This window comes from Pecten maximus, chromosome 16, assembly GCF_902652985.1.
Source record: "Pecten maximus chromosome 16, xPecMax1.1, whole genome shotgun sequence".
NCBI lineage: Eukaryota > Metazoa > Mollusca > Bivalvia > Pectinida > Pectinidae > Pecten > Pecten maximus.
In genome coordinates this window covers 18,327,330-18,348,908 of record NC_047030.1, presented here as the reverse complement: position 1 = coordinate 18,348,908, position 21,579 = coordinate 18,327,330, and the positions used below count along the sequence as shown (strand labels likewise).

The window sequence follows — 21,579 nt, the reverse complement described above, 5'->3', positions numbered from 1 at the left end:
ACTCTTAGACCTCTAGATCTGTTTTTCCCTTTCATTCTCCTTTGCTTTCTCTCTTTATAAGGACTATAAGTATACTGTGGCGCTATCACAGTCTTTGTAATATATATTGGTGGAGAGGGCTTTTATGATTTGTTAAAAACTTGTGCCCAATCCACTTATGTCTTAACAATACAATATGTTCAAATCAAACTGAAACCTCTAGAGACCCACGCCCTTCTTCTTCTTCTTCTTCTTCTTCTTCTTCTTCTTCTTCTTCTTCTTCTTCTTCAGTGATACTTACCTAAATCTATTTCAGGTTAACTAGCACTTACACGTATATTATAATCTTGTGATCAATATCATGGTTACAAAAACAATATGAAACACTTTTTTTTCAAACCGCAAATGATATTGAACGCATGTGAATAAATATAGTCTCCATGGAACCATAAATGGGATTATATATAGCCTATAAAAAAATATATATATATCTATGTTTTAAACTTGAAATTATCTCTTTTAATATCACCAGACATATATAGATATCCGTATATGGAGATAAACAAATATATTTAGTATATAGGTCTCTGGTTACACCAGAGACACATGTTTATCACATACACGTCTCAGAGTTACTTGTTTTTTTTTTTGACTTGACTAAGGGAAGTAATCCATATTACAACAGCGTAACTCTTTTGTCTTTGGAGGATAGAAAACTTACTTCAAATAACACAGGGTGTCTGCAAAACAATTCTTGCTTGCTTAGCGTTTTAGACAGGTAGTACGGTTTGTATACTTTACTATTGATATTATTCGAGTTATATTTTATCTATTTACTAATTATACTTGCTTACAAATCCATGACATTTGTTGTGGACTTTCTGTCGAAACACAGTAGGCCTGGGCCTCGAGTTTAAAACAAAGACCACGCGTAGCCAATTTTTCGGATTGTATTGCAGAATAATGCAGAGCTAGTAGTTAAAAGTGACAATTGCTTTTCCTCTACAACAATAGTATCTATATCAAAATCGGTCATATGATAATAAAACCCATAACATATTAATTTGTTATTAAAAACTTCATTACTGTGAATGTGATACTTTAAGGAAATTGGCTACAGTAGGCATCCATTATTTTGTCAAGATGGAAAGGGGGGGGGGGGGGGGGGGGGGGGGGGGGGTCAGCAATTAGGACATAATGTATGCTGTGTGAAAGCCCTACCTCCACCGTGAGGACGCAGGGGACATAATGTATGCAATTAGGACATAATGTATGCTGTGTGAAAGCCCTACCTCCACCGTGAGGACGCAGGGGGCTGAAGCAAGCCCGTGCTCCCAAGCAAACCCTATCAACTCATATAAATGGATATATATGTATACTGTACAATTATTACATATTTCTCAACAGTATATGTATTCATTTATCTACGGCTGGAGGAATAAAACACTAGGTATATGAATATATACTGTTTGAAATATATATATATATGCTCTGAATCGTAGGTTGTAATATAAAAGGCTGACGGTGAAAATATCTATCTAATTTATTAGTAATCATAATGTCAAGGATAGAAGATAATACTAGTAGCTTAATCATGTTAATGCTGACTTTGGGGCAAAAGTCTACCTAGAAATAGTACTATTATTATTATTCATATGTTCAATGTATTTGATATATATTTCTATTTTTTTCTTTTGCAGGTGGAATTTTCTATTTTGTTAAATGTGGAGTGAAACAATTTCATGTTAAGATTTTATAGAGTGTCTAGGTATGTGTGTCGGTCCTCGTCCTTGGTAAAGTTATCGACTGCAGGTAATTTGACAGCATCATGTCATTCCAAACTGACCAGTTATTCTAAACTTTGCAACAATTTGTTGACAAGAAAGCCAACTCCCTGGACCACTCTGACACTATTGAGACCCAAGAACTATTGTGAAATGGCAGATAATAGGTATGTCATTGGTTATGCAAAACTCGGAACATCAGGGTGTAAAGGATGTAAGACCAAGATTGAAAAGGGATCTCTGAGGATAGGGAAGGTGACAGCCAATCCGTTCGGTGGAGATGGAGACATGAAACAATGGTATCACCCGAGCTGTATCTTCAACACTTTCAAGCGAGCTCGAGCTACTACTAAGAAAATAGAAGAACCTGATGACGTGGAAGGGTTTTCAGAGATTCTTCAAGAGGATAAAGATGAAATAAACAAACTTATTAAAGGTTTGTGTACTGTTTATTGTTTCAGTATGATTAAACATATGTAAAAGTGTTTCAAAATATATTTCTAAATAATTTCACTGTTTTATTTTTTTGTTTTTGTTTTCCCCCCCCCCTAATATGTAAATGTATAAAGATTTCTGTTGTTTGTCTATCTGAATGAACACTAGATACTTGTGTAAGTTTACTGGGAGAAACTTGTTTGTTTAGATGCTGTGGGAATAAAGGTCAAAGAGTCAAATAGATGTCCAGTTTGTCTTTTGTAAAAAAAAAAGAGGGGAAAAAATATATTACTTTTACAGACCAGCATTTTCTGATGTTTTCCTTTAGACAACAAAATCTTTATGCAAAATATGTATACTCTGAGAATGACATGTTTAAAATGAAAACAAGACGTTAAAACAAGTTTATAGTTATCTTTACTGATTTTTCAAGTGAACATACAAATTTATGAATGTAACACACACAATGACATACTCGCATGGTTTTACTGTTTTTATCTTTATATAGAACATCTTTCAAATGCGAAAACACCAAATAAGAAAACGCCGAAAGCTGCAACCCCTCAAAAGACTTCTGCTTCTCCAGCTGCCGCCAAGTCTACCCCATCTAAATCTTATGACGACGATGATGGTATCACACATTACAATAATAATGAATTGATGATGGCAAAATGTTGCACATATTGATAGAAAGAAAATGTAGACATAATCATGGATTATGACTGTTTAACTAAATTTTTCCATGAAAATTTGTACATGTATATATTTTTTTTCCAAAACAAGTAAACTGGAATATGTTCTTCACAGCAAATAATCTTGGATGGGCCCTCAGTGGCCCTTGTATAATAAAATGCATATGTTTAAAGAAAGGATGTAAATTAATTTTTTAATGTCCAATACCTGTTATAGGTTAGTTTCTATGTGATATCTGTGATAACAATGGGATTTGGTGTGTATCTCACAAACACCTAGTTTACGGTTGATTATGATATAATAGGTTTAAAATCCCTTTACTCTTCATCTTTGTGCTGTCATTTTCCATGAATCATAAAACCTCAAAAATTGATGAATCTCTGATATTGTTATTTTGTTTTCTATGAAATGTATGTCTCTATTGAAACATATACCCTATATATAATATACTTGACAGTATATTGTTATCATATTCCTTGACCTTTTTCAGCTGTTGTGCCTTCCACATCCTCAAAAGTGCCAGATGATAATGGGGAGCGAGACGATGCATTCCGTGAATTCCGACGACTCTGTGCTGAAATAGCAGATGAAAGTAGTTACAATTCTAAGACTGCTTTAGTTGCAAAATACCTCAAGAAAGGCGCTTCTGGAGGTCAGTTGAGTTTCCATAATTTCAAAACGCAGGGTAAAATGACAACAACAATGGCAGTGGTAATGATAGATTGAATGACAGTGTAATATTTAGACGTTAAATTGATTAAAATTTCATTAACATTCAAATCGAGTCACTAGAACTTAATAAATTTTCCCTCAGATTGAATTAAATTAAAAAGCAAGATGTGAGGATTATTTCTGATTAAATGTTGGACTGGAGGGTGAAAACACAAGGATCTCTTTCCGATCTAGGAATTGGAACATATATTAAACTTTGTTTTGACATTTTCAAACCTGGACTCTGGAGTTGCTTCTGTTCTTTCATACCATGATATTTGTTTTGACATATTAGATATCAAAGATTTGTTGTGAAAATGTTTCATTATTGCTAAGGGGGACATAATCAATCTTATTTGTGTGCAATGATCATGGTACTGACCACAGGCTGGTGGTTTTTCTCCCAAGTACTACAGCTTTCCTCCACCGTCAAGTCTGGCCCATCCTTAAATGACCCTGACTATTACCGTAAATATTCGCGTATAGTGCGCACTTTTTTTCAAAAATTGACAAGTGAAAAAGACCACTGCGCATTATACGCAAGTACAAGCCTTTTTCCAGTCAGAATGAATGTGATTTGACCGAGATTTGTGATCGTTTCCTTTCACAGCAGGACTGATTTAATACTTATATATATATATATTACATATTCAAAGCATTTAGAAAGTAATAGTTAACAAATAATCAAAGAAATGAATAGTTATTTTGATGTTTAATTCCTTGAAATTGTGTATTTATCAGCAATTACGTGGATTTATCTAAGTCGATCGTGAGCCACACGTTCCTTACACATACGTTCTCACTTGAGCATGTTCCCGTATTCAGGTCCAAAACGATGTATAACGTCTCAATTAACATCAAACAAAACTTGAAATGATATAGCAGTACTTAGTTATTTCATACTTCTAAATTAATCATCTTATAAATCCAGAGTGCTGCCAGAAACTGATAACGTTCAACTTGTTTATTTACGGAAGCTGTAACAGCACTCATGCGCAATTAGGCAAGGGTAACACTAATGCCTTGATCTCATGCGGCAGTCACTGACCAACTGGCCATATAAAATACGATCTGACTGTGAAAACTACCGGAGTACTCTTATTTATTGTATGCACTGTAGATTTATCCATTACACATGTTAATTCATTGACATAAAAGTTGTGACCAGCACGACGACAGCAGACTGTTTTCCGTACTGTACTGTGTACAAAATGGCGGCCTGTGTTACATTACGTAGCAGTCAGCTTACTAGTCAATCTTGTTATAATTGAGCTTAATTAGCTTTGTATGTTCGTGGACAGACAACACAAGAGATCATACCTGCGTGAAAATCACAAGGTAATTGAGGGTAGGATTAATTATTTTGTTTGTACAACAGTGTAGATGGGACCGCTACAATTTGCAAGCTGACTAGGCCTGTCGTGGTATAATGTAAACAACCTGTCAATCCAATGTGTCAAATCTGACCGGTGATTCCAATTAAATGTGGTAAATAAGCTTTCATAAGTTACAAATTCCTATCATCTTATGCTTTAGAATTCATCTAGATTTCTACCGCTCAGTTGAATATTGAAAAAAAAAAAATTGTTATTTTTTTTTTTTTGAAAATGAACCTCAAAAACGTACCTGCGCACTATACGCGAGTGCGCACTATACCCGAATATTTACGGTAATAGGACGTTAAACAAAATAAACCAAACTAAGGTATAGAAAGTACTATTCTGCTTTTCAGTGAGAAAGACATTGTCTTCTTTGACAGAATAATTTTAATATCAGCCAACATGTGAAAGATACCAGTTAATATATATTACTTATATAACGAACATTATATGAAATGTTGTATGTATGCAATCTGTATACTTCACAATAAAAAGTGAACACTCTACATATATACCTACTTCCGTTACAGAAGGCTACACTGGGGACACCTATATTCTACTGAAGCTCCTGCTACCCGGCGTTGTGAAGCGAGTATACAACCTGAATAACAAGCAACTTGTCAAGTTGTTTAGTCAGGTAAGTGTTAATAAAAGTGTAAGAATTTACTTAATTTGGTTACTTTGGTAACCTTATTAACCAGGCAACATTATCATTATCAAGGTAGACAAACCACAGTCCATGGACTCCAACCTTGGGAGGGCCGCAATAGCTCATCAGTTAGAGCGCCTGCCAAATAAACCTCTGGTGAAGGTCCGAGGTACATGATTTGACACTTCCTAACTGTGTCAGTTTTTGTTTCTCGGTATGAAAAAAATAGGTTGGGCTGTGTTGTTGTGGCTGTGTTCTTGGGCAGCCCATATGTTCTTCAGTGAGGTAGTCACCAACTACTACCAGGAGACCCTGCCTCAAAATGACCATGTCTGTTCGTTCACAGGGTGATAAACCCAGCAAACAAAGTGATGTCCTGTCATAAATTTATTGTGACTGGTATAACACTGGAACATCTGATGTACAACAATCTTGATTTTATGTTGTCATGTATGTAGCCTTATACAATGTAGTTTGTCATGGCCCACAAAAACCTGTCATGAAACATGATCATCACATAACTTACCTGTTCTACCATGTAAAATGACTATGTCATAATATCTTTAGGCACATTTATAATAACACTATTGTGATATCATGAATCATTGAAAATTGAAAAATTGATATCACACAATTCACTCTGTAGTGAAACACATGCAGTCAGAGTTGTAATTCACCCATCTTAAAACAGATTAATTTGAGAGTTTCCACTTTCATTGTCATATATATGAGATATATATATATATATATATACATATATATAACTTAGCAACACAAATGACGAAGGAAGACAACTTTGTGACTCGTGCCCTGACAGGGCCTCGAACTCACGATCTACAGCACCCAATCGCCTAGCCAGAAATACCCGCAGCTTATAGCGCTGCGCCACATCGGCGTTCTAAAAAGAACGTTTCAATGGTGCAACATATATATGTGATAAATATAATCTTGCATTCATGACTAACCAATATGACACTCGTGTAAGATCCTCGAAGTCATTATCCTTGTAATCTGTAGAGTAATTTTGTCACTTTATTGTGATATTTTTCTCCAGTTTCACATGTACACCAGTGACTGATCATAGAGTACATATTGTCGATCAGCATTAATATAATAGTTTGAAAATGTTTTCAAACTTCATTTAGAAACAATATCAGCTATGGCTCTAACCATTATATTGTATATGTGTTGTAGATATTTGGAACCAGTCTACAGGCTATGGTGGCCGATCTTGATCAGGTATTTACTGTTTTAAATCTGTTTTCTGAATTTGAGTAAATTTGCTGTCAGTAATGATATCATTATATAAATGACTAGTCCTTTGCTGTCGTTTCTCTAGAGAACTTTTGTAATTTATTCATCAATATGGCATTTGGTTCCTAATTTTAATAGTAACAGGCAGATTTTATATACAAATATCTCTGGAGATACTGTTAACATACTTAAATCACTATACATATACAGAGTTAATGCCCTTGGTTATACAGAGTTATTGCCCTTGGTTTATCTTGGAATCAAATTGACATTAAAACAACTTAATGAGTAATTTATGCTTAAAGAATTTGATGTACTGGTTTGTATTAATTTATTTTTTAATTTATATCCAAATAATTTGGTACCATATTCAACCAAATAAGTGCGCCCCCACATTTTATTTAGGAAAAGAGTATGGGTGCGCTAAATGAAACATATAATAAAGTTCCTCACTGATCTGTTGATATAATCTTAAGTCTTTTAACCAAAGACTCTTGATTGATTTTGTTACATAAAGATATGTTGTTAAAAAAAATGTTCTTTTCATACCAAAATTTCACATGGAAACCTTTTTTTTGAAACATGGTTTTGTTAAGTGCACCACCTTTTGTGTTTTTTGTAAGCACACAGTGTGCTTATTAGGTCATATACAGCATGCATAATAATTTGTGTTTTATTTGTAGGGAGATGTAGCGGAGACAGTCAGGATATTTTTTGAAAAGAGCAAAAATTTGGTGCCTGTAAAGAAAAGTACATTGACTCTGCAACAGGTAACTGTATTTCAGGCGATCTATATCGTAATATCTGAGGCCTATATAACTTTTCAGGCGATCTATATCGTAATATCTGAGGCCTACATAACTTTTCAGGCTATCTATATCGTAATATCTGAGGCCTACATAACTTTTCAGGCTATCTATATCGTAATATCTGAGGCCTACATAACTTTTCAGGCGATCTATATCGTAATATCTGAGGCCTACGTAACTTTTCAGGCGATCTATATCGTAATATCTGAGGCCTACATAACTTTTCAGGCTATCTATATCGTAATATCTGAGGCCTACATAACTTTTCAGGCGATCTATATCGTAATATCTGAGGCCTACATAACTTTTCAGGCTATCTATATCGTAATATCTGAGGCCTACATAACTTTTCAGGCGATCTATATCGTAATATCTGAGGCCTACGTAACTTTTCAGGCTATCTATATCGTAATATCTGAGGCCTACATAACTTTTCAGGCTATCTATATCGTAATATCTGAGGCCTACATAACTTTTCAGGCGATCTATATCGTAATATCTGAGGCCTACATAACTTTTCAGGCTATCTATATCGTAATATCTGAGGCCTACATAACTTTTCAGGCTATCTATATCGTAATATCTGAGGCCTACATAACTTTTCAGGCGATCTATATCGTAATATCTGAGGCCTACATAACTTTTCAGGCTATCTATATTGTAATATCTGAAGCCTACATAACTTTTCAGGCTATCTATATTGTAATATCTGAGGCCTACATAACTTTTCAGGCTATCTATATCGTAATATCTGAGGCCTACATAACTTTTCAGGCTATCTATATCGTAATATCTGAGGCCTACATAACTTTTCAGGCTATCTATATCGTAATATCTGAGGCCTACATAACTTTTCAGGCGATCTATATCGTAATATCTGAGGCCTACATAACTTTTCAGGCTATCTATATTGTAATATCTGAAGCCTACATAACTTTTCAGGCTATCTATATTGTAATATCTGAGGCCTACATAACTTTTCAGGCTATCTATATCGTAATATCTGAGGCCTACATAACTTTTCAGGCTATCTATATCGTAATATCTGAGGCCTACATAACTTTTCAGGCTATCTATATCGTAATATCTGAAGCCTACGTAACTTTTCAGGCTATCTATATCGTAATATCTGAGGCCTACATAACTTTTCAGGCTATCTATATCGTAATATCTGAGGCCTACATAACTTTTCAGGCGATCTATATCGTAATATCTGAGGCCTACATAACTTTTCAGGCTATCTATATTGTAATATCTGAAGCCTACATAACTTTTCAGGCTATCTATATTGTAATATCTGAGGCCTACATAACTTTTCAGGCTATCTATATCGTAATATCTGAGGCCTACATAACTTTTCAGGCTATCTATATCGTAATATCTGAGGCCTACATAACTTTTCAGGCTATCTATATCGTAATATCTGAAGCCTACGTAACTTTTCAGGCTATCTATATCGTAATATCTGAAGCCTACGTAACTTTTCAGGCGATCTATATCGTAATATCTGAGGCCTACATAACTTTTCAGGCTATCTATATCGTAATATCTGAGGCCTACGTAACTTTTCAGGCGATCTATATCGTAATATCTGAGGCCTACATAACTTTTCAGGCTATCTATATTGTAATATCTGAAGCCTACATAACTTTTCAGGCTATCTATATTGTAATATCTGAGGCCTACATAACTTTTCAGGCTATCTATATCGTAATATCTGAGGCCTACATAACTTTTCAGGCTATCTAGATCGTAATATCTGAGGCCTACATAACTTTTCAGGCTATCTATATCGTAATATCTGAAGCCTACGTAACTTTTCAGGCTATCTATATCGTAATATCTGAGGCCTACGTAACTTTCCAGGCTATCTATATCGTAATATCTGAGGCCTACGTAACTTTCCAGGCGATCTATATCGTAATATCTGAGGCCTACGTAACTTTTCAGGCTATCTATATCGTAATATCTGAGGCCTACATAACTTTTCAGGCTATCTATATCGTAATATCTGAGGCCTACATAACTTTTCAGGCTATCTATATTGTAATATCTGAGGCCTACATAACTTTTCAGGCTATCTATATTGTAATATCTGAGGCCTACATAACTTTTCAGGCTATCTATATTGTAATATCTGAGGCCTACATATCTTTTCAGGCTATCTATATCGTAATATCTGAGGCCTACATAACTTTTCAGGCTATCTATATCGTAATATCTGAGGCCTACGTAACTTTTCAGGCTATCTATATCGTAATATCTGAGGCCTACGTAACTTTTCAGGCGATCTATATCGTAATATCTGAGGCCTACGTAACTTTTCAGGCTATCTATATCGTAATATCTGAGGCCTACATAACTTTTCAGGCTATCTATATCGTAATATCTGAGGCCTACATAACTTTTCAGGCTATCTATATCGTAATATCTGAAGCCTACATAACTTTCAAGTATCCTAACTATGGTGGCTGGTATCTTGTTATAAAATCATACACTGCTACATGATTTGGCTCGGTGAAATTTCAGCAATAAAGGACTTAAAATACCTTTTGTGCACAGTTTAAAACACAAAGGCTGCTTTTGTCAAGGTCAGTTAAGTTTACAATAGCACTGTGGTCAGGTGACACCACCGAAAACATAATCTTTGACACCCTAACTGTGAGTGTATTGCTATTAATAGATAATAGATTTACTGCACTATTATATCTTATGTATTTAGTTGCTAAAACAGCAAATTCTGAAATAATGAAATTTACTGATACATCGATGTGTTTCCTTATATTACTATATACAATACTATATTTCCTATCTGTAGTAATATAATCATCCCTGTCCGCAACACAGTGCTCAATGGTCACGGTTGATCGATCATGTTCCGTTGATGCATTTGAATGGCCTAATTTTATTATAAATATCAAGCCATAGGTAGTCAGTTATATAAGTAGATACAAAGAAACTGTGCCTTTTAGCACCGTTTATCCAGCAGAATTATTTGGTGATGCTGTCAGTAGTCTTACCATTGCTGGATTTCTTGTATGCTTTAAAACACACGAGAAATAAAAAAATCCTTCCATAAAAGGATAACTTAACACATGAATGGGGTATGGATTAATGATAGACTCTACTGGATATCTGGACTTATGGAGAGAAACTAAGTATAAGTAAACTAATATGCGAAGAATTGAAGTAACTGCATCTGTGAAAACTTGGTGATATGTTACCGTTTTATGAAAGTAAACACTGTTTTGGTTCAAGGTGGACTATTTCTTAGAGGAGCTCTCTCTTGTAACAAAGGAAGAAGATCAACAGAGGATTCTCACAAAGATAGCCAAACGGTAAAAACTAACTCCCATATACTGTATATTTTAACTTCGTAGGGCTAATATTTCACATTTGTCCCAGCCAGACTAGTTTGCAGGTATTGGATTTCATACAATAATGCCTTTTAATCTTTCTGCAGTAAACATTTCTATATATTAATGAATATATAATATTCACTGGATATTTATTTTCCTGCTATGTTTAAGGACTTGCTCAAAAATTAAAATCTTTTGAATTTTAACAAATGAAATATTTTGGATTTTAACTTGCATACTGGTATCCTTCATCTTTAATTTATAAGTATGACTTTTATGTACATTGAAAAAACATGTCTGACTATTAATATTTACAGGAATTGTGAGTTAATGTCTGTTGAAAATACCTTCAATACCCAAAATAACATGCATCTGTCTTTTTCTAGGTGTACACTTAATGACCTCAAGATGATGATACGTCTTATAAAACATGACTTAAGGATCAACGCTGGAGCGAAACACATGTAAGTGGAAAGGGAAATATTGTTATTAGCCCCCCACCAGGAACCATGGAAAACTGTTTGTTTGTTTGTTCTTCCATCTATCTGTCTATCTGCTATCTTTGGGCTCCATCTTTTAAACTGCATGTCACTGGAACTTCATACTTGGGGTATGGGTTCACCTTGGTGAAGCGGTCTGTCATGTATAGAAGTAGGTCATTCTGACCTTCATTTTGAACTTTGACTTACATCAAAGAAAAAGACTATCTTCTGGTATACAGCTAGTCACTAGAACTACATAAAGGGGTATGCGTTCACCTTTGTGAGGCGATGTCATGTATTGAAAAAAAGTAGGTCACTCTGACCTTCATTTTCACCTTTGACTTACATCGAAGAAAAAGACTATTGTCTGGTACACTGCTAGTCACTAGAACTACATATAAGGGGTATGGGTTCACCTTATTTATTACTTTATCATCTGTGAATTCTTGGCATATAAATTCACATCTGGTGGGGGACTGTAATTCGCCAAATTATCTTTTCAGTGTATACATGTAGCAATATCTATTTGCTCAGCCTCTGGGAAAGAAAAAATTAAAAAAAATATTGTAAAAGATGTTTCTTTAATATATCCTGGAATGGAAATAAAAGTAAAATTCTGTTTAATATCACATAAAGAACTTTTTACTAACATTTATGAGAACAAAATTTTTTATCAAAATTTTATGTAATTTAAAAGTGTGATATTGTCACACCATTCTGCTTTCTTTTGTTGTGTCACATTGCAATTGATGTCATTAGGTTATGAAGTCAGAAATGAGACGATAGTAATCTGCATCCAACCACAGCTCCCCTAGTGTTAATACACCTGTGTTAAAAACGAAATTAGAATTGGTTTGTTACTGCAAGATGTGATAAATGTTCTGATCAATGACATACATTCTATATCTGTTATAGACTTGAAGGTTTAGACACCAATGCCTACGCCGCATTCCAGGCCTCGAGGGATCTCCATGATGTTGTCGCTCGTGTCCGTCAAAACTTGGAGGAGGGCGGTGGTAAACCAGGAATGGCCAAGAAACTGACCGTCAGAGCTAATCTCATGACGCCAGTCCTACCTATGCTTGTATGTATTCTATATCTCATGACGCCAGTCCTACCTATGCTTGTATGTATTCTATATCTCATGACACCAGTCCTACCTATGCTTGTATGTATTCTGTATCTCATGACGCCAGTCCTACCTATGCTTGTATGTATTCTATATCTCATGACGCCAGTCCTACCTATGCTTGTATGTATTCTATATCTCATGACACCAGTCCTACCTATGCTTGTATGTATTCCGTATCTCATGACACCAGTCCGACCTATACTTGTATGTATTCTATATCTCATGACGCCAGTCCTACCTATGCTTGTATGTATTCTACATCTCATGACGCCAGTCCTACCTATGCTTGTATGTATTATGTATCTCATGACGCCAGTCCTACCTATGCTTGTATGTATTCTATATCTCATGACGCCAGTCCTACCTATGCTTGTATGTATTCTATATCTCATGACGCCAGTCCTACCTATGCTTGTATGTATTCTATATCTCATGACGCCAGTCCTACCTATGCTTGTATGTATTCTATATCTCATGACACCAGTGCTACTTATTTATTGACATGGAAACTGAGTTAAAATCCCATTTATATATTTCTTGCATATTGTATGTGTTTCAGGCTGAAGCATGTCGGTCTGTTCAGTTTGCCATGAAGAGGTGTCCTAATGGTTTCTATGCCGAGATTAAGTATGACGGGGAAAGAGTACAGCTGCATAAGAAAGGATCACAGTTCTCCTACTTCAGCCGGAGTCTTAAACCTGTACAACCTCATAAGGTTAGTTACTTACTTCAGCCGGAGTCTTAAACCTGTACAACCTTATAAGGTTAGTTACTTACTTCAGCCGGAGTCTTAAACCTGTACAACCTTATAAGGTTAGTTACTTACTTCAGCCGGAGTCTTAAACCTGTACAACCTCATAAGGTTAGTTACTTACTTCAGCCGGAGTCTTAAACCTGTACAACCTTATAAGGTTAGTTACTTACTTCAGCCGGAGTCTTAACCTGTACAATCCATAAGGTTAGTTACTTACTTCAGCCGGAGTCTTAAACCTGTACAACCTCATAAGGTTAGTTACTTACTTCAGCCGGAGTCTTAAACCTGTACAACCTCATAAGGTTAGTTACTTACTTCAGCCGGAGTCTTAAACCTGTACAACCTCATAAGGTTAGTTACTTACTTCAGCCGGAGTCTTAAACCTGTACAACCTTATAAGGTTAGTTACTTACTTCAGCCAGAGTCTTAAACCTGTACAACCTCATAAGGTTAGTTACTTACTTCAGCCGGAGTCTTAAACCTGTACAACCTCATAAGGTTAGTTACTTACTTCAGTATGTTAGTTTACTTGCTTTATTCAGAGTTTTCAATATGTAAAAGTGACCCTTGATCGTCACTATAATTTACTATCTGCTCATTTTTCATCAGCTAAAATTTTAACAAGGCAAACTTAAACAACAATTCTTGCTCAACTGACACCTGGCTTGCTTAGAAAGGCAGTGGATACTCCTCCAAAGCCAATAACACTTAAAACTTCAAAACTTCTCTTCTTAACATATTTAGTTTAGGTAAGAATAGCTAGTACGGGATAGATAGCTAGTTTAAAGGGGATAATCGACCTGTTGTGTATTTAAATTGGTGTTTTCAGGTAGATCACTTTAAGGAGCACATTCCGAAAGCTTTTCCATCCGCGGATGATATAATTCTGGACGCTGAGGTGTTACTGGTGGATACGGCCACAGGGAAAACCTCTCCCGTTCGGCACCCTGGGAGTTCACAAGGTAACTTCTATACAGTAGACCATTGTAATATTAAGCATAGTATTGAAAAATTTAACTTCACAACAACTGTAAATCACTTGCGGTATATTTCAGGTTGGATTTAATTTCGTATTTATACGTCAGGAGAGTTTATCTTAAATTCAAATCTTTTGCGATTATTTGTATGAAAATTATTCTTTTGGATGGCCACAAAACTATTGGTAACCGAGATATAATTCTTAAGGAGTCCACCCTCATAGCTCATCGCTCGGGGAATTTAAAGTAATTTCTAGGTCGTCGTTCGAGAAATCATGTATTTGCAAATATGTCTGAGGATGGAAATTCACGATATAAAGTATTCGTGAAATCTAAGTGATTTACAGTAACCTGCACATTAAAGATGTAACATCACTGGCAGTTACTCCTATAACATAAGAGGCCGCTGGTCGGCTCTTTTTCTATCGGATATTATTTTGCCGACTGTAACACGGCGCCTGTCAAAAGTATCTTGCCGTGTAAAACCTCTAACATTGTTGGAGTACACTGGCAGTGTATAACATGTCTGTCACAAAAATGCATCAATACGACAATCATTGTATAGAAATATATCAAATCAACACCAGCAATATGAAACAAATAACTTATAATGATTGTTAATAAGACCAAATCTTACGTGCCACATATAAAGACATGAAAAAGACCATGAAAGAATTTCTCTGGGGTGCAGTAGATTATATATTCACATTAGGTTTAAAGGTTAAAAAGAAAAGCTCAAATTTTTGTAGGGTTGTATTAGTGTAATTTATGTATGATATGTAATTATTCAACAGCTTATTCTTGTTTTCACTTGATCATAATTACTTTGAGATGTAGCGTCTTTAACTTCATCTGATATATGTATTTTGTATATAAGGTTTTATGTAGACGGTGCTGTTGTCTTACAGAAAGCCCAATTCTCTGATGCCAAGGTCTGCCTGTTTGTGTTTGATTGTCTTCACATTAATGGAGAGAACATCATGGACAAGTAAGTTTTAGAATATATACTTAATGGCCTCCATATAATACTGTAAAATCATTAGTTTTTGTGGGGGTTTAAGTTTTGTTTATTTCCTGGGTACACTTCAACACTTATTCAAATGTCCCAAAAATTTTAAAAGTTTAAGTACGTGCATGAAGATATTCTTTATCAACAAATTATTAAAAAGTTTAATGTACATGCATGAAGATATTCTTTATCCACGATTTCATGTCCCCAGGAAAATTTTAAATTTGGAGAAAACCACAAAAGTTTTTAACCCCACGAAAATATATAATTTTGCAGAAGTCATGTCAGGAATGTACGTAATAGCTAAGTATGGTACACTGTCCATTATAAGTTAAATACTGTTATTAATATCCCCCACATATAGAAAACAAAGTCAAATAAATCCTCTGATACAGTAAGAAGGCACTTAAAGACATCTACTATCCATAATATGACATTTTTGTGTTCAATTTTTAGGTTAAGTAGGAATGGTATCTTTCTGTAGAGTGGGGGCATTTTCAAATATAATGTTCCTAATTGATTTATTTCATGCACATATTAAGATATCCTGAAATTCCAGTGATTTACATTGAACAGAATCTTGGATATGTACTGATCAATTTATCATGACACGTTCAGGGGATTGGCCCAGAATGAAAACTTAATCCCAAGGTCTGACACTTATTATTGATCAAGCCCTTGTGGGTGCAAAGATTGAACGTTACATAGCCCCTGGAGTATTTAGGTTGTATAGTATTATGATAAAGAGGTTGATTTAAATTTCCCAAAAAACTGTGATGTCAATATTCTTAATAAGTTATAACTGAGAGAAAATATTTGACAGTGTTTGACTTTACTGTAAAATACTTAAGCTTGTCATGCCGTCACTAAACCTCACCGTATGCCGTCACTAAACCTCACCGTATGCCGTCACTAAACCTAACCGTATGCCGTCACTAAACCTCACTGTCTTTGCAGGCCTATCAAGACTAGGAGGAAAATCCTGCATGAAAATATGACAGAGATTGAACACCATGTTATGTTCTCAGAGATGCAACATATCAAGGTGGGTATCACACAATGTGTTATGTCTGAGAGAGACAGCACATCAAGGTGGGTAACACACAATGTGTTATGTCTGAGAGAGACAGTACATCAAGGTGGGTATCACACAATGTGTTATGTCTGAGAGAGACAGTACATCAAGGTGAGTATCACACAATGTGTTATGTCTGAGAGAGACAGTACATCAAGGTGGGTATCACACAATGTGTTATGTCTGAGTGAGACAGCACATCAAGGTGGGTATCACACAATGTGTTATGTCTGAGAGAGACGGTACATCAAGGTGGGTATCACACAATGTGTTATGTCTGAGAGAGACGGTACATCAAGGTGGGTATCACACAATGTGTTATGTCTGAGAGAGACAGTACATCAAGGTGGGTATCACACAATGTGTTATGTCTGAGAGAGACAGTACATCAAGGTGGGTATGACACAATGTGTTATGTCTGAGAGAGACAGCACATCAAGGTGGGTATGACACAATGTGTTATGTCTGAGAGAGACAGTATATCAAGGTGGGTATCACACAATGTGTTATGTCTGAGAGAGACAGTACATCAAGGTGGGTATCACACAATGTGTTATGTCTGAGAGAGACAGTACATCAAGGTGGGTATCACACAATGTGTTATGTATTAGAGAGACAGTACATCAAGGTGGGTATCACACAATGTGTTATGTCTGAGAGAGACAGTACATCAAGGTGGGTATCACACAATGTGTTATGTCTGAGAGGGACATCACATCAAGGTGGGTATCACACAATGTGTTATGTCTGAGAGAGACAGTACATCAAGGTGGGTATCACACAATGTGTTATGTCTGAGAGAGATAGCACATCAAGGTGGGTATCACACAATGTGTTATGTCTGAGATAGACAGCACATCAAGGTGGGTATCACACAATGTGTTATGTCTGAGAGAGGGAGTACATCAAGGTGGGTATCACACAATGTGTTATGTCTGAGAGAGACAGTACATCAAGGTGGGTATCACACAATGTGTTATGTCTGAGAGAGACAGCACCTCAAGGTGGGTATCACACAATGTGTTATGTCTGAGAGAGGGAGTACATCAAGGTGGGTATCACACAGTTTGTTATGTCTGAGAGAGACAGCACATCAAGGTGGGTATCACACAATGTGTTATGTCTGAGAGAGGGAGTACATCAAGGTGGGTATCACACAATGTGTCATGTCTGAGAGAGACAGTACATCAAGGTGGGTATCACACAATGTGTTATGTCTGAGAGAGACAGTACATCAAGGTGGGTATCACACAATGTGTTATGTATTAGAGAGACAGTACATCAAGGTGGGTAACACACAATGTGTTGTGTCTGAGAGAGACAGTACATCAAGGTGGGTATCACACAATGTGTTATGTCTGAGAGAGACAGTACATCAAGGTGGGAATCACACAATGTGTTATGTCTGAGAGACAGTACATCAAGGTGGGTATCACACAATGTGTTATGTCTGAGTGAGACAGTACATCAAGGTGGGTATCACACAATGTGTTATGTATTAGAGAGACAGTACATCAAGGTGGGTATCACACAATGTGTTATGTCTGAGAGAGACAGTACATCAAGGTGGGTATCACACAATGTGTTATGTCTGAGAGAGACGGTACATCAAGGTGGGTATCACACAATGTGTTATGTCTGAGAGAGACGGCACATCAAGGTGGGTATCACACAATGTGTTATGTCTGAGAGAGACAGTACATCAAGGTGGGTATCACACAATGTGTTATGTCTGAGAGAGACGGCACATCAAGGTGGGTATCACACAATGTGTTATGTCTGAGAGAGACGGTACATCAAGGTGGGTATCACACAATGTGTTATGTCTGAGAGAGACAACATATCAAGGTGGGTATCACACAATGTGTTATGTCTGAGAGAGACAGTACATCAAGGTGGGTATCACACAATGTGTTATGTCTAAGAGGGACATCACATCAAGGTGGGTATCACACAATGTGTTATGTCTGAGAGAGACAGTACATCAAGGTGGGTATCACACAATGTGTTATGTCTGAGAGAGACAGCACATCAAGGTGGGTATCACACAATGTGTTATGTCTGAGAGAGACAGCACATCAAGGTGGGTATCACACAATGTGTTATGTCTGAGAGAGACAGTACATCAAGGTGGGTATCACACAATGTGTTATGTCTGAGAGAGACAGTACATCAAGGTGGGTATCACACAATGTGTTATGTCTGAGAGAGACAGTACATCAAGGTGGGTATCACACAATGTGTTATGTCTGAGAGACAGCACATCAAGGTGGGTATCACACAATGTGTTGTGTCTGAGAGAGACAGTACATCAAGGTGGGTATCACATAATGTGTTATGTCTGAGAGAGACAGTACATCAAGGTGGGTATCACACAATGTGTTATGTCTGAGAGAGACAGTACATCAAGGTGGGTATCACACAATGTGTTATGTCTGAGAGGCAGCACATCAAGGTGGGTATCACACAATGTGTTATGTCTGAGAGAGACAGTACATCAAGGTGGGTATCACACAATGTGTTATGTCTGAGAGAGACAGCACATCAAGGTGGGTATCACACAATGTGTTATGTCTGAGAGAGACAGTACATCAAGGTGGGTATGACACAATGTGTTATGTCTGAGTGAGACAGTACATCAAGGTGGGTATGACACAATGTGTTATGTCTGAGAGAGACAGTACATCAAGGTGGGTATCACACAATGTGTTATGTCTGAGAGAGACAGTACATCAAGGTGGGTATCACACAATGTGTTATGTCTGAGAGACAGTACATCAAGGTGGGTATCACACAATGTGTTATGTCTGAGAGAGACAGTACATCAAGGTGGGTATCACACAATGTGTTATGTCTGAGAGAGACAGCATATCAAGGTGGGTATCACACAATGTGTTATGTCTGAGAGAGACAGTACATCAAGGTGGGTATCACACAATGTGTTATGTCTGAGAGAGACAGTACATCAAGGTGGGTATCACACAATGTGTTATGTCTGAGAGACACAGTACATCAAGGTGGGTATCACACAATGTGTTATGTCTGAGAGAGACAGTATATCAAGGTGGGTAACACACATTGTGTTATGTCTGAGAGGCAGCACATCAAGGTGGGTATCACACAATGTGTTATGTCTGAGAGAGACAGTACATCAAGGTGGGTATCACACAATGTGTTATGTCTGAGAGGCAGCACATCAAGGTGGGTATCACACAATGTGTTATGTCTGAGAGAGACAGTACATCAAGGTGGGTATCACACAATGTGTTATGTCTGAGAGGCAGCACATCAAGGTGGGTATCACACAATGTGTTATGTCTGAGAGAGACAGCACATCAAGGTGGGTATCACACAATGTGTTATGTCTGAGAGACAGTACATCAAGGTGGGTATCACACAATGTGTTATGTCTGAGAGAGACAGTACATCAAGGTGGGTATCACACAATGTGTTATGTCTGAGAGAGACGGTACATCAAGGTGGGTATCACACAATGTGTTATGTCTGAGAGAGACGGCACATCAAGGTGGGTATCACACAATGTGTTATGTCTGAGAGAGACAGTACATCAAGGTGGGTATCACACAATGTGTTATGTCTGAGAGAGACGGCACATCAAGGTGGGTATCACACAATGTGTTATGTCTGAGAGAGACAACATATCAAGGTGGGTATCACACAATGTGTTATGTCTGAGAGAGACAGTACATCAAGGTGGGTATCACACAATGTGTTATGTCTGAGAGGGACATCACATCAAGGTGGGTATCACACAATGTGTTATGTCTGAGAGAGACAGTACATCAAGGTGGGTATCACACAATGTGTTATGTCTGAGAGAGACGGTACATCAAGGTGGGTATCACACAATGTGTTATGTCTGAGAGAGACGGCACATCAAGGTGGGTATCACACAATGTGTTATGTCTGAGAGAGACGGCACATCAAGGTGGGTATCACACAATGTGTTATGTCTGAGAGAGACAGTACATCAAGGTGGGTATCACACAATGTGTTATGTCTGAGAGAGACAGTACATCAAGGTGGGTATCACACAATGTGTTATGTCTGAGAGAGACGGTACATCAAGGTGGGTATCACACAATGTGTTATGTCTGAGAGAGACAGTACATCAAGGTGGGTATCACACAATGTGTTATGTCTGAGAGAGACAGTACATCAAGGTGGGTATCACACAATGTGTTATGTCTGAGAGAGACAGTACATCAAGGTGGGTATCACACAATGTGTTATGTCTGAGAGAGACAGTACATCAAGGTGGGTATCACACAATGTGTTATGTCTGAGAGGCAGCACATCAAGGTGGGTATCACACAATGTGTTATGTCTGAGAGGCAGCACATCAAGGTGGGTATCACACAATGTGTTATGTCTGAGAGGCAGCACATCAAGGTGGGTAACACACATTGTGTTATGTCTGAGAGACAGTACATCAAGGTGGGTAACACACAATGTGTTATGTCTGAGAGAGACAGTACATCAAGGTGGGTATCACACAATGTGTTATGTCTGAGAGGCAGCACATCAAGGTGGGTATCACACAATGTGTTATGTCTGAGAGGCAGCACATCAAGGTGGGTATCACACAATGTGTTATGTCTGAGAGAGACAGTACATCAAGGTGGGTATCACACAATGTGTTATGTCTGAGAGAGACAGCACATCAAGGTGGGTATCACACAATGTGTTATGTCTGAGAGAGACAGTACATCAAGGTGGGTATCACACAATGTGTTATGTCTGAGAGACAGCATATCAAGGTGGGTATCACACAATGTGTTATGTCTGAGAGAGACAGTACATCAAGGTGGGTATCACACAATGTGTTATGTCTGAGAGAGACAGCACATCAAGGTGGGTATCACACAATGTGTTATGTCTGAGAGAGACAGCACATCAAGGTGGGTATCACACAATGTGTTATGTCTGAGAGAGACGGCACATCAAGGTGGGTAACACACAATGTGTTATGTCTGAGAGAGACAGCACATCAAGGTGGGTATCACACAATGTGTTATGTCTGAGAGAGACAGCACATCAAGGTGGGTATCACACAATGTGTTATGTCTGAGATAGA

The 21,579-nt window shown here is 37.1% G+C and overlaps 1 protein-coding gene across 1 annotated transcript in view; it reads left to right on the top strand.

Moving 5' to 3' along the window:
• The first annotated feature begins 695 nt into the window (after nt 1-695).
• LOC117314665 (DNA ligase 3-like) overlaps nt 696-21,579 on the top strand; it is a 37,691-nt gene continuing 16,807 nt past the window's right edge. Inside the window, 15 exon segments of the mRNA XM_033868748.1 lie at nt 696-765; nt 1,680-2,199; nt 2,707-2,829; nt 3,382-3,543; nt 5,512-5,618; nt 6,825-6,869; nt 7,568-7,654; nt 10,952-11,031; nt 11,439-11,516; nt 12,450-12,618; nt 13,226-13,381; nt 14,250-14,342; nt 14,344-14,382; nt 15,306-15,385; nt 16,364-16,451. Of these exon segments, the coding sequence (XP_033724639.1) occupies nt 1,722-2,199; nt 2,707-2,829; nt 3,382-3,543; nt 5,512-5,618; nt 6,825-6,869; nt 7,568-7,654; nt 10,952-11,031; nt 11,439-11,516; nt 12,450-12,618; nt 13,226-13,381; nt 14,250-14,342; nt 14,344-14,382; nt 15,306-15,385; nt 16,364-16,451 (1,785 nt within the window). The 5' untranslated portion in view covers nt 696-765; nt 1,680-1,721.